Below are 15389 nucleotides of genomic sequence, written 5' to 3' on the forward strand. Positions count from 1 at the left end.
AAGAGTGGGGGGGGGGTGTTGCCAGGGATGGGATTTAGTGATTATTCTTACTGCAGCTTTTTGTTGGGTTATTATTGGCTTTAGGTGTGTTGCTGCAGTTGATCCCCAAGCACAAATAGCATAGGTGAGGTATGGATAAATAAGCGAGTGGTATAGTGTGAGAAGGGCATTTTGCGGCACGTAGTATCGTATCTTGGAGAGGATCCCAACCGTTTTGGATACTTTTTTGGTTATGTGTTGGATATGGGTGCTGAAATTCAGGTTGTTGTCAAGGTATAGGCCTAGGAATTTGCCCTCATTATGTCTGGTAATTAGAGTGTTGTCGATCTTAATGTTAATTTGTGCATCTCCTGCTCTGCTACCAAACATAATATAGTAGGTTTTGTCAGCGTTAAGCGTAAGTTTATTGGCTGTCATCCAAGTCGATATTTTGATCAGCTCCTCGTTAACAATGGTGTTGAGGGTGGCAAGATTAGGGTGAGAGATGACATAAGTCGTGTCGTCAGCAAAGAGAATGGGTTTCAGGTGTTGGGATACGTTTGGAAGATCATTGATGTAAATGAGGAAGAGCAGGGGACCAAGGACACTTCCCTGCGGAACTCCAGTATCAAGTGGCCGTGTTGTTGATGCTGTGTCTTTAATGGTGACATACTGATACCCATTAGTAAGGTAAGATTTGAAATAAGCAAGCACATGGCCTCTTATACCGTAATTATCAAGTTTGTGGACTAGGATGTTGTGGTCTACTGTGTCAAAAGCTTTTCTTAGGTCAATAAAAATTCCTAGTGGATATTCCTTATTTTGCAATGCTGTGTAAAGCAGATCTAGCATTTTTATGATTGCATCATTAGTGCTTTTATTTTTCCTGAATCCAAATTGGCAGGGGTTGAGTATATTTTGTGCCGTTATAAATGAATATAGTCTCCTGTGCACGAGTTTCTCAAAGATTTTGGATAGCAATAGTAAGTTTGATATTGGCCTATAGTTGTTTAAGTCTGTAGGGTCACCACCTTTATGTGTTGGTGTAACCCTTGCCGTCTTGAGTAGTTTCGGGAAGGTGCTAGTTTCTAGTGACTTGTTAAAATGTAATGAAATAGCATGAGAAAGGACATGGGCCGCTCGCTTGTACAGTAATGGTGGGACATGAGACAGATTCCCTGAGTTATTTTTAAGTGACTTTATAATCTCGGTGACTCACTTTTGATTCACTTTTCTGGGCTCAAAAGCCCACACCTCACTGCCTTCTAAAGGACGGTTTCAATTGCCTTGTGTCACCAGGAACTGCAGTTCCCCCTTTTAACAAGTGATATTGAAACCTACCATGCTCTTTGTATCGTGAATCCACCATGTACGACAGGTATTGGTGACTTGATAGAAGTTGAAGTGTCCATCGGAATATCACATGACTACCACTAAGTCTGGAAATTCGCAACACTCGCACTGGTATGCTACATTCTTCAAAATTTGTCCTGAGATTGTCTGAAAGGTAGAGAACACACTGTTATTTAGTTCTTTTGTTAGGGTCAATGGCCTTGTAATGTGCTTCCCATACCAGTTCTTAACACAATCTACCCTGGAGTGGGCCTTGGGGTGAGGCCTCAAAATCGTGGACTTCAGCATAATTTTCCTACTTGCTTGACACTGCAACCGAATTCATTACAAATGATAGATTTCCTAGACTTATCCAGTGTTTTACGATAGTCTTAACTTGCAAATAAAGTGATGCAGGGTTTTCTGTATTTTTCCTGCCACAGTAGAGTCACTTTCTCTCATTAACCCACATTATGGTTGCATCACTGGTCTCTTGCAAGTAGAGTGGTGTGACTATGACACACGCTGGTACTGCATCTTCTTCCAATTACTGATCATGTGGAAGTGACTCCACTTGCCCCTTCTGAGAGAGTGAAAGGGCTGAAAGGGGCTGAAGGGGTTGATACTGCCCCCTTTCTGGAGAAATTTTCTCCACACGTACCTTGGTTTACATGCGGCCACCAGTAACAGCCTGGTTGATCAGACCCTGATCCACCACAAGGCCTAGTCTCAGACCGGGCCGCTGGGACATTGCCCCCCAAAACCCTCTCCAGATATACTCCAGGTATGAAGACAGTGATCTGTGTGTACATATGTAGACAGTGGTAGATAAATGAAGTAACAGCAGCAGCAACAAATACAGCAAGAGGCATTCCTGAGCTTCCCCAATGCTCACGCCTCGGCCCAATGCTGGGGTGTGGCTTGAAAAGCATTCTTTAGTGCTTGTTGCCTTTGCATCTCCTGACATTGTCTGCTGTGATACAGCTGCCATAGCCTTCGTGCCCAGTGTGGGTGGGGTTTGTGGCAGTCCAAGGTGCCTATATTCTCCCTACGAGCCCCGTAGGGGTGGGAAATGGGGCTAAGCATGGGGATAGCTAATCCCAGAAGACGAGGAGGCACTTGTACCTCCTCCCATGGCAGACCTTGGTCTGAGACACTTCCTCAATCGGGAGTCAAGGCCGGGCCACCTCTTGGAAGAGCCCCGGGCTAGGCCATTATACCAGTGAATCTAGAACAGAACAGAATAGCTTCATCATGGAGCTCACCCTGTAAGAGTGTATGGGGAGGATTTTTTGGAGTCAACAAACTTTGTTGACACTCGTATGTGTAAGATAACTTGACAATACTCTGCACCACACTGACCAATGGTATATCCCAATACAATACTGGTTCATATTTAACAAAACGCTGGTTCATCTCTTAATACAGCACTTGTTTATATCTTAATACAACACTGTTTCATATCTTAACACAACATTGGTTCATATCTTAATACAACACTGGTTCATATCTTAATACAGTACTGCTTTATATTTTTTATTTTTATTTATTTTATTATCACACCGGCCGATTCCCACCAAGGCAGGGTGGCCCGAAAAAGAAAAACTTTCACCATCATTCACTCCATCACTGTCTTGCCAGAAGGGTGCTTTACACTACAGTTTTTAAACTGCAACATTAACACCCCTCCTTCAGAGTGCAGGCACTGTACTTCCCATCTCCAGGACTCAAGTCCGGCCTGCCGGTTTCCCTGAATCCCTTCATAAATGTTACTTTGCTCACACTCCAACAGCACGTCAAGTATTAAAAACCATTTGTCTCCATTCACTCCTATCAAACACGCTCACGCATGCCTGCTGGAAGTCCAAGCCCCTCGCACACAAAACCTCCTTTACCCCCTCCCTCCAACCCTTCCTAGGCCGACCCCTACCCCGCCTTCCTTCCACTACAGACTGATACACTCTTGAAGTCATTCTGTTTCGCTCCATTCTCTCTACATGTCCGAACCACCTCAACAACCCTTCCTCAGCCCTCTGGACAACAGTTTTGGTAATCCCGCACCTCCTCCTAACTTCCAAACTACGAATTCTCTGCATTATATTCACACCACACATTGCCCTCAGACATGACATCTCCACTGCCTCCAGCCTTCTCCTCGCTGCAACATTCATCACCCACGCTTCACACCCATATAAGAGCGTTGGTAAAACTATACTCTCATACATTCCCCTCTTTGCCTCCAAGGACAAAGTTCTTTGTCTCCACAGACTCCTAAGTGCACCACTCACTCTTTTTCCCTCATCAATTCTATGATTCACCTCATCTTTCATAGACCCATCCGCTGACACGTCCACTCCCAAATATCTGAATACGTTCACCTCCTCCATACTCTCTCCCTCCAATCTGATATTCAATCTTTCATCACCTAATCTTTTTGTTATCCTCATAACCTTACTCTTTCCTGTATTCACCTTTAATTTTCTTCTTTTGCACACCCTACCAAATTCATCCACCAATCTCTGCAACTTCTCTTCAGAATCTCCCAAGAGCACAGTGTCATCAGCAAAGAGCAGCTGTGACAACTCCCACTTTGTGTGTGATTCTTTATCTTTTAACTCCACGCCTCTTGCCAAGACCCTCGCATTTACTTCTCTTACAACCCCATCTATAAATATATTAAACAACCACGGTGACATCACACATCCTTGTCTAAGGCCTACTTTTACTGGGAAAAAATTTCCCTCTTTCCTACATACTCTAACTTGAGCCTCACTATCCTCGTAAAAACTCTTCACTGCTTTCAGTAACCTACCTCCTACACCATACACTTGCAACATCTGCCACATTGCCCCCCTATCCACCCTGTCATACGCCTTTTCCAAATCCATAAATGCCACAAAGACCTCTTTAGCCTTATCTAAATACTGTTCACTTATATGTTTCACTGTAAACACCTGGTCCACACACCCCCTACCTTTCCTAAAGCCTCCTTGTTCATCTGCTATCCTATTCTCCGTCTTACTCTTAATTCTTTCAATTATAACTCTACCATACACTTTACCAGGTACACTCAACAGACTTATCCCCCTATAATTTTTGCACTCTCTTTTATCCCCTTTGCCTTTATACAAAGGAACTATGCATGCTCTCTGCCAATCCCTAGGTACCTTACCCTCTTCCATACATTTATTAAATAATTGCACCAACCACTCCAAAACTATATCCCCACCTGCTTTTAACATTTCTATCTTTATCCCATCAATCCCGGCTGCCTTACCCCCTTTCATTTTACCTACTGCCTCACGAACTTCCCCCACACTCACAACTGGCTCTTCCTCACTCCTACAAGATGTTATTCCTCCTTGCCCTATACACGAAATCACTGCTTCCCTATCTTCATCAACATTTAACAATTCCTCAAAATATTCCTTCCATCTTCCCAATACCTCTAACTCTCCATTTAATAACTCTCCTCTCCTATTTTTAACTGACAAATCCATTTGTTCTCTAGGCTTTCTTAACTTGTTAATCTCACTCCAAAACTTTTTCTTATTTTCAACAAAATTTGTTGATAACATCTCACCCACTCTCTCATTTGCTCTCTTTTTACATTGCTTCACCACTCTCTTAACTTCTCTCTTTTTCTCCATATACTCTTCCCTCCTTGCATCACTTCTACTTTGTAAAAACTTCTCATATGCTAACTTTTTCTCCCTTACTACTCTCTTTACATCATCATTCCACCAATCGCTCCTCTTCCCTCCTGCACCCACTTTCCTGTAACCACAAACTTCTGCTGAACACTCTAACACTACATTTTTAAACCTACCCCATACCTCTTCGACCCCATTGCCTATGCTCTCATTAGCCCATCTATCCTCCAATAGCTGTTTATATCTTACCCTAACTGCCTCCTCTTTTAGTTTATAAACCTTCACCTCTCTCTTCCCTGATGCTTCTATTCTCCTTGTATCCCATCTACCTTTTACTCTCAGTGTAGCTACAACTAGAAAGTGATCTGATATATCTGTGGCCCCTCTATAAACATGTACATCCTGAAGTCTACTCAACAGTCTTTTATCTACCAATACATAATCCAACAAACTACTGTCATTTCGCCCTACATCATATCGTGTATACTTATTTATCCTCTTTTTCTTAAAATATGTATTACCTATAACTAAACCCCTTTCTATACAAAGTTCAATCAAAGGGCTCCCATTATCATTTACACCTGGCACCCCAAACTTACCTACCACACCCTCTCTAAAAGTTTCTCCTACTTTAGCATTCAAGTCCCCTACCACAATTACTCTCTCACTTGGTTCAAAGGCTCCTATACATTCACTTAACATCTCCCAAAATCTCTCTCTCTCCTCTGCATTCCTCTCTTCTCCAGGTGCATACACGCTTATTATGACCCACTTCTCGCATCCAACCTTTACTTTAATCCACATAATTCTTGAATTTACACATTCATATTCTCTTTTCTCCTTCCATAACTGATCATTTAACATTACTGCTACCCCTTCCTTTGCTCTAACTCTCTCAGATACTCCAGATTTAATCCCATTTATTTCCCCCCACTGAAATTCTCCTACCCCCTTCAGCTTTGTTTCGCTTAGGGCCAGGACATCCAACTTCTTTTCATTCATAACATCAGCAATCATCTGTTTCTTGTCATCCGCACTACATCCACGCACATTTAAGCAACCCAGTTTTATAAAGTTTTTCTTCTTCTCTTTTTTAGTAATTGTATACAGGAGAAGGGGTTACTAGCCCATTGCTCCCGGCATTTTAGTCGCCTCATACAATACTGGTTCCAGTGGTGGGCACATTTAACCAAAAAGTTAGCTTTGCTAACTGCTAATCAGCTAGCTAAAAAATTATCTCTGCTGATGCTAAACAGCTAAACGGCTGAAAAAAATTGCGGAAACTAACGCTAAATGCTAACCTCTAACTTTTTCACATGAATTCAGATTCAGTTTAGTTTTTTGGTCTTTTACTTATGCTTTTAAGACTTTTAGAATACACCTGGAGAGCTTTCTAATAACTAACCAAAAACTGACTGTTGGAGAAACGCCCACAACAGACAGCAACAAACACATGTGCCGTTGAAAAGGCATTGCTTTCCAACGACTATGAATTTTTTTAATGGACTCAAAGTTAGTGGAACTTTATTTAGCGGAAGCTAATTTGTCTGCTAACGGCTTCCGAAGTTAGCGGAAATGCTAATCTGCTGAACAGAAAGTTAGTTCAGCTAATTAGCAGTTAGCAGATTAGTGGATCTGTGCCGAACACTTACTGGTTCATATCTTAATACAACATAGATTTTTATCTTAGTACAACACTGATCTATATGTTCAACACAGGTTTTGTATTGGATATTGCAGCATCTTTTCTGTCAAATTAAGAATATCTTTTTGGTGGTTATCATTTAAATCTTTTAGAATAATAAGAATTATCAGGTACAACTATGCAGAGATTTTGAGGTCTTGTTGACAGTCAAATTTATTGAAAAAATCTTCCTGTTTATCATCCAGCACTCCAACTTTACTTCAGCTGGATTTCCAGTTTCATGAAGTTTATTTTGAGAGTAAGACACATGTGCAACATCTGGGTATCTTTATTGTAGACGTTTCGCCATCCAGTGGCTTTATCAATACAAATTCCAGGACATAACTTGAAGACAATAGAACTATGTACAGAAGATGAGGTAATCAGTCCCTCAACCTAGGAGTAGGTGCAAACAGCACCATAGTCGTGGAGATTCTGAAGCAGAAGAAAGAATCCTGGCGCTTATATAGTAACGTCAGGTGAAGCAGACGAGGGCAAATTCACTGGTGGGCGGGATTCCCCAGTGGAAGTAGGTCCTTCCCAAAGAGATGGGTTAGTTGTAGTAGTAGTTGTCGTAGTTGTGAAGGTTATGTAAATGTCCTCAGAATTAAGATTCCATGATGTTGCAGTGTCTGACAAGTTGTGTACGAATGGTATATAATACCGACAAGATGAGAGTAAGACACATGTGCAACATCTGGGTATCTTTATTGTAGACGTTTCGCCATCCAGTGGCTTTATCAATACAAATTCTAGGACATAACTTGAAGACAGTAGAACTATGTACAGAAGATGAGGTAATCAGTCCCTCAACCTAGGAGTAGGTGCGAACAGCACCATAGTCGTGGAGATTCTCCACGACTATGGTGCTGTTCGCACCTACTCCTAGGTTGAGGGACTGATTACCTCATCTTCTGTACATAGTTCTACTGTCTTCAAGTTATGTCCTGGAATTTGTATTGATAAAGCCACTGGATGGCGAAACGTCTACAATAAAGATACCCAGATGTTGCACATGTGTCTTACTCTCATCTTGTCGGTATTATATACCATTCGTACACAAGTTTATTTTGCCTGGGCTGACTCATGACTTGTGTTGTTTGAGAGACAGCTCTTTGTTCAATATGTTGTGTCTGGTAAGAATGACTGAGAGTGTTGGTATTCAGGGATGAGGTTGATATACATCGGGTGAAATATGACTCTAAAATGAATATGAAGACCCATGTTGTAAGTCTTGAAAACTAAGCGGCCAGAAAGCTTACAGCACCTAGACGTATCTAGCATCTGCTTGACAGTAGAGGTTGCATGATTCTGTATGAGGCACAGGTACGTTCACACCTTGAGTATGCTCCACTTTCTTGGATTGCCTGCTCCCCATCTCATCTGCTACTTCTTGGCAGAATAAAGAAAGGAAAGAGCAACATGACTCATCTCATGCCTGGATCCAGCCTGGTCAGGTCAGTCATTTCATCAGAACTTTGAATACAGGAGGGATATGGGTGGCTAAACTGTTATGTACAAGGCCAATACTGTCAAAGTGCCACACTTGGCTCCAATCCGAGGCATCGAGAAATGACATTCAACACAACAAGACGGGCTGCAAAGAGCAACTACACTCTGGCCATACCCTTCTAAAGAGCATTACTTCATCAGAGATCATTTATTCCTAGGATGACTCGTGTCTAGAACATGTTCACACAGCATGATATCAAAGAAATAAAGTGAATTTACCAAAAGATATCGCTGAACAATAGATGGCTCCAGTTTCATCCTGTTTTCTTTCTGCATATCTCTTATCAATAAATGGCTTACAAACGAGTTCATGTAGGTACTGGATCTTTGATTGCAAATAAATTTAGGAACGCCAAACCCAACCTTGTAAAGCCCTGTGTAAGAGAGAGAGAGAGAGAGAGAGAGAGATGTCGTAGATAAATGGAGTAAGAAGTTCACACATTGGATGTCTTTGAGGTGTATAATTAAGAGTCTTGAGGAGAGCCCAGGCTTGCCTTGTCCAGTCTGTTATGCCTATCATGGAAGTGAGAGGGAGGCCTGTAGCTGGTGGCTCACATGCGAGGGATCTCGTGACGTCACGGCTAGAACGGACCCTTACAATATAGTAGCTGGGATTATCTAAGTACACAGTAACACTACTGGCACAGAGAGAGAGAGGGCTCCATCTTCATCCTGTTCCATATTTGTATGTTTCATAACAATGAAAAGGCTTTCAAATGACCTGATGTAGGTAACATCTCTTAGCTTATAAATCAAGTTAGGAAATCTTAAGTTTGTAAAACCCTGTGTAAGAGAGAGAGAGAGAGAGCCTGTAAATAGCTTGTTCATAAAGCTAGGGATCCTTAACCCTGTCACACCCTGTGTAAAAAACAGAATCACATGGATATGCAGACGACTGCACACTGACATTCACTTATCCAAGAGAAGAAATGACAGCTGCTCTAAGCTACATCAATCACCAGCTGAGAGCTATATCAGCTTGGGGAAATAGATGGCAAGTAACATTTGCACCTGAGAAAACGCAAATGATGATCGTCTCTAGGCACCATGATGGTAATGCTGGTAGAGTAGTAAGGATGAATGGGAGGGTGTTGGCACCTGGAGAAGAAGTTGATATCCTTGGGGTGAAATTTGACTACAAACTAACCATAAAGAACCATGTTGTAAATCTTGCAAACAAGGCAGCCAGGAAGCTTCAGCATTTTGCAGTATCTCACATCTACTTGACAGTAGGGGTTGTAAGATTCTGTACGAGGTATAAAAAGGATTATTTGGCGTTCTGGTAGCGGGGAGTAAATGATACGTCTTCGGAAGCTTCTTTGTTTATTGTTAAGTCGTGGTGGGTACACAGGTTTGTGTGTTGTGCCCATGGCCCAGGAGGGGCCATCTCATGAGAGCTAAGAGGCCTTGTGTCTTCCTGCTAGGCCGCTGTGTGAGTGAGAGCAAGGCAAGGGCAGGCAGGCTGAAGTGGCAATGCCTATAGGTGGCAGCACCAGCATGGTGCAAAATATGAACTAAGCTGGCAGACAGCATGGGCTGTCTGTGCAGACAGTACAGGCTGTCTACATACGCTCGGCCACCTATCGCGCATCGTCCCGACACAACAATACTGGTGGTAAAAGAAATGCGGTCTCTCTCTCGTAGGCACAGGGCACAGAACACAAAATAAAAACATATATATACATATAGACATGGAAAAAAAACTTCCTACAGGGAGGGAAGAAAAAAACATGTGGGGTGTGCTAAACATCGTGGTCAAAGGCAGTGAGCATCGATGGGCATCACTGCACGCCTTCCTGCGTCTGGACAGATACTGCAACACAGGAGATATCGCTGTGGCTGAGCTGTGACGTAACAGGTTACAGTCTCCTCTGGAACGGTGAAGCAGACATCGTAGGAGTCGCTGCAGGTTTCACTCAACCTGGGGCACGACATGCTGGTGCCCTCGAGTGAGGCGTCGACAAAACTCGGCAACTGGGCAGGACTTCTGGCAAGAGACTCAGGAGGACACTTCTCGACTGGTACTGTCGCTGGGCTGTCACTGCCAGCGAGCATGGAGCGAGTTGTGGAGCGAGTCGTGGCAGAGACGACTGGGCGAAACATCTGGGAGTCGTAACATCATACACCAGACTGCAGTGAGTGAGCTAGCAGTCAAAGTGATATCTTCTTTGTGCAGGCTGCTCACTGAAGCTTGTGACACGAGGCTGACACAGCGCCTGTCGACAGTGGCTAACTGCAGCTTGGCGAGTATCATTCTCTTGGCAGTTGGAGTTATAGCAGAGGTTAGTCTAAGCATCCCCAGACTTATTTCTCTACATATAACTGCACTCTGATTGTCTGGAGGTGAAGTGAAACAAATCTCGATGGGAATCGTGGCAGGTACGATTCAGCAGAAAATCACGAGCGACGACCATAAAAGCTTTCTGTACAAGAGGGTTCGGTCACTCTGAGCTGTCTTGACATCAGCTGTCACATCGAGTGACTTAGCACAGCAGTGCTACTCAGGTCTGGCTCAGACCTCACTGGACACACGGAAACTACACACACACCACGGTACATACGGTACAACATGGCTTAACTAGCAAATGATACTTTTCTGTGCACCAAACTGACACTAAGACATATACTAAAATGCGAGAACACTGAGAGGAATTAATTAACACACGACATATATCTTCTCTCAATCTTCTCGACAATACTGAAATAATTACTGAACACTCGATGGTGACATCATGTGATGTCAGGTGTGATGTTGCTAGGTGACGTCAGCAGCACTATGACGTCAGCAGACATCTCGAGGTGACGTCAGGCAGACATCGTGACGTCATGAAGTCGGGCAGCATCGTGGGTGATGTCAATGTGATGCAGGCAGCAGACCACAGCATGAGGCCTGGGACATCTGGCTCCATAACTCACGTGGTTTGTAGATCCACGTGACATCGCCCACACCCACGTGGCATCGGAATCCACATGGCATCGTGATCTATGTGGCATGCTGATCCACGTAGCTTCGAGTGGCCTCGGGCACTTGGACACACAGCTCTGGCAATGAATTCACACGAAAAACAGCAGAGAACACAGCAGGGGGAGTGAGCAGTTGTGAGTGTATGGTAGACGGGTGAGTGTATGGTAGACAGGTGAGTGTGAGTAGGGCGAGCATGGGCAAGGTGAGGAACAGCCACTTCCTCTCCTCCTCCCCCACCCACAAACACGTGGAGAAGCTCACACTGGACGCAGAAATCACCACAAAACTCACCTCTGGCTTGCTGAAACAGCTGTGCTGAGCTGAACAATAACAGCAACATACAAGTGACGCTGAACACGTGACTTGAGAAACAGCATGGGACGTTGTAGCGTGGGGTCACTTGGACGCCACTTACAATTCTCGGAGAATTTCGGCAAATTTCGGCCTGGATCCAGCTTGTACCTGTGTCTGAATGCTCAAACGTGCAGACACGACATCAGGATAACTTGTTGAGAGACGGATGCTTCTTGTATGGGATGATGAAGTGAAGATGACTTCATACCTCTCCTTCCTCTCTCCGGGCAAACAACTGCTGTGACCACTGCTTTCCACCATTTATAAAAGGGATTATTTGGCGTTCTGGTAGCGGGGAGTAAATGATATGTCCTCGGAGGCTTCTTTGTTTATTGTTAAGTCGTGGTGGGTACACAGGCTTGTGTGTTGTGCCTATGGCCCGGGAGGGGCCTTCCCACGGGAGAGAGCTAAGAGGCCTTGTGTCTTCCTGCTAGGGCGCTGTGTGAGTGAGAGCGAGGCAAGGGCAGGCAGGCCGAAGTGGCAACGCCTATAGGTGGCAGCACCAGCATGGCGCAAAATATGAACTAAGCTGGCAGACAGCATGGGCTGTCTGTGCAGACAGTACAGGCTGTCTACAGAGGCACAAGTACGCTCGCACTTTGAGTATGCTCCACTTTCTTGGTTTGCCTGCCCCCCTCTCATCTGCGACTGCTTGACAGAGTAGAGAACAGAGCAAGACATCTCATCTCTCGCCTGGACTCATCCTGGACAGATCTGTCATTTCAGCAGAGCCTTCAGCATAGGAGGGATGTGGGTGGCCTTGCTGCTATGTACAAGGCCAATATTGTCAAAGTACCACACTTGGATCCACTTCGAGGACAGCGTGAAACAAGCTTTTATGCCACAAGACGGGCAGAAAGCAGCAACTTCACTCTGGCTGTACCCTTCTCCAGAACTTCACTCCATCTGAGATCCTATATACCCAGGATGACTCGAGTATGGAACACATTTGTACAGCATAATGATGTCAACGAGATAAAGTCAGTTGATCAAATGGAAATGCTGGCCCACAGATGGCTCCAACTTCATCCTGTTCCCTACTTGTATGTCTCATAACAATAAAAATGCTTTCAAATGAGCTGATGTAGGTAACAGCTCTTAGCTTGCCAATAAAGTTAGGAATCCTTAACCTGTAAATAGCTTGTCAATAAAGCTAGGGATCCTTAACCTTGTCAAACCCTGTGTAAAAAAAAGAGAGAGAGAGAGAGAGAGAGATAGTATTATAATTGTTTTTGAGTGGCCTAAATAATTTTCTCAGAAACACCTTTAATAATAATGTAATACTTTTTCAGGGTGAGCACTGACAGTATAACCAAAATATCACTGGAGGACATTACATGGGTAGGATGCGTGACCGTGGAGGTAGGCAGCAAGAGTGAGGAACCTGCAGGTACAGGACTGCTGGAACCCAGGTGTCTCGCCAACTTTACATTGATTGCTGCTCATACTTTATCTACAGACACTGTCACTAGAATTTTTACTACTCAACTTAACGTGTTCCTCAGGGTATGTATTCAGGTAATGTTAAGGTAGGGTAGGATAGCGATGGTTAACGTAGGTTAGTTTACGATAGGGTTAGGTTAGGTTATGTTTGGTTAGATTAAGCAATGTTAACATAGTTTTTATAGTGATATAAATAGTGTACAACACTTACAAGCATCAGCTTGTAAGTGTTGTACACTATTTATAAGACGTGTGCAACAGTTGGATGTCTGTAGAGTGCTGCTGCTTCTTCCAATATTTAGTCACCTCTATAATTAACAGTAGAAGCCTGAAGAGCAAGGTAAACTTTTCTACAATAATGATACCTAACTGCTGTGCATGTCCCATTTATCTGACATAGGTCAGGTAAACATAGGCTTGATTAGGTAAACATAGGTTAGGTAAACATAGGTTAGGTAAACATAGGTTAGGTAAACATAGGTTAGGTAAACATAGGTTAGGTAAACATAGGTTAGGTAAACATAGGTTAGGTAAACATAGGTTAGGTAAACATAGGTTTGATAAACATAGGTTTGGTAAGCATAGGTTAGGTACTGATTACCTCATCTTTTGTACATAGTTCTTCTGTTTTCTAATTATGTCCAAGAATCTGTATTGATAAAGCCACTGGATGGTGAAACGTCTACAATAAAGATAACCAGATGTTGCACAAGTGTCTTAACTTTCATCTTGTCGGTATTGTATACCTGTCTTGCTCATAGGTTAGGTAAACATAGGTTTGGTAAACATAGGTTTGATAAACATAGGTTTGATAAACATAGGTTTGATAAACATAGGTTAGGTAAACATAGGTTTGATAAACATAGGTTAGGTAAACATAGGTTTGGTAAACATAGGTAAACATAGGTTTGGTAAACATAGGTTAGGTAAACATAGGTTTGATAAACATAGGTTAGGTAAACATAGGTTTGGTAAACATAGGTTAGGTAAACATAGGTTTGGTAAACATAGGTTAGGTAAACATAGGTTAGGTTGCCGCAGCCGCAGCAAGCAGCAACAAGGCTGCTCCTATATCTTGCCGTCCCCTGGGCCTATCCGAACTTCAGTGATGGCCAAATTGCAAGTACTGCTGCAACAACATGCAAGGAACCTATAGTGACATAAAAACTGATGGTGACGACAACGAAATGGACTAAATATGACAAAAGAGGGACCGGCATTCAAGTACCAGACCTGCTGCCAGACGTGAACCAGACACGAGACGTTTTCCACTACAATGAAATAACTGACCTCCATATCAACTGCACCAGTGTTCAAGGGAAGATAACATGGCAGAAAACTGATCAACAAAACTCCAAGGAAATGACAGGTCTGTAGGACTTTTTTCCTCAGTGCCAAACGAGGGAAAGAATTGAGCATTTAAACATGGCTGACTGGCATCCAAACAGCAGCTACTGCCAGACGTACAACTAGCGAAGTGAAGTTCTCATTTTACTGACGTTCATCTGTTGACAGTAGCGTCATATCAGTACCACCATCATATCACCTGTACCAGTGCTAACGAGAGGGAAACACAGGAGACATCGTCAAATCAACAGTACAAAACTCCAAGGTTATAGGATGGTTATCCCTCCTGGAGTTTACCTGGAGAGAGTTTCGGGGGTCAACGCCCCCGCGGCCCGGTCTGTGACCAGGCCTCCCCTCAGTGCCAGTCGTGGGAAAGAAGTGAACAGTTAAACAGTAGCTGACCTATATTCAGATGACCAGTGTACAGTGAGAGAATCATAGCAAAAAACGGCAAATATATCTATAACTCAAGGAAAGTCAGATTGTAGGTGGCGTTTACTTCCCTCAGTGTTTTAAAAATGGCCGAGTCAGCAGAACAGGTCAGGCAGACAATAACACCACACAACCCCCGATAAATGGAATTGAGAGGGTTTTGGAAGGATAAAACCATTGATTAAACCTTTCTGGTACCAGAATGGAAAGGAGTTAGAAGTTAATAGGTGAAGCCCGACTATGAAGTGAGGCGGGAAGGAGAGTGTGTAATAAGGGGTTAACTGAAAGGGGTTTGTGAAGTTAAGAGAAAGTGAGCAGTGAAGAGGGTTTTGAAGAAGAAAATTTACTACTGGAAAAGAGAAATAAATATTATTGTATATGAGTAAAAGAGCGAAGAGTGAAAATGGCAGGCATTAGGGGGGTACAGGCTGCCATAATTATATTTATCTTTCTTCTTCAATTCCATGAAGAAAGAAATCAGTCATGGGGGCTGGAAAAGGTGAATGGAGTAACAGCGCCCTGGACAGTAAAAGTCCAACAGTTGCCATCCTACCAGAAAAGTACATGTCACTATCGCTGCAAGGTATGGCAACACCGCATACCCAAACAAAAACAGTGGCACACAGCTCTTATTGTAGCACTCTTAAGTGGTGATATCCAAATTAATCCAGGACCTCAAACTGTTGTG

General features: G+C 43.3%; 1 protein-coding gene across 1 annotated transcript in view; it reads left to right on the top strand.

The window, feature by feature from the left end:
* LOC128700457 (dynein axonemal heavy chain 12-like) overlaps positions 1–15389 on the top strand; it is a gene marked incomplete at its 5' end in the record, with an annotated part of 447977 nt that overhangs the window by 393965 nt on the left and 38623 nt on the right. Inside the window, one exon of the mRNA XM_070079936.1 lies at positions 12772–12985. Within this exon, the coding sequence (XP_069936037.1) occupies positions 12772–12985 (214 nt within the window). The remainder of the gene's footprint in view (positions 1–12771; positions 12986–15389) is intronic.

The sequence above is a fragment of the Cherax quadricarinatus genome, unplaced genomic scaffold, assembly GCF_038502225.1.
Source record: "Cherax quadricarinatus isolate ZL_2023a unplaced genomic scaffold, ASM3850222v1 Contig49, whole genome shotgun sequence".
Taxonomy (NCBI): domain Eukaryota; kingdom Metazoa; phylum Arthropoda; class Malacostraca; order Decapoda; family Parastacidae; genus Cherax; species Cherax quadricarinatus.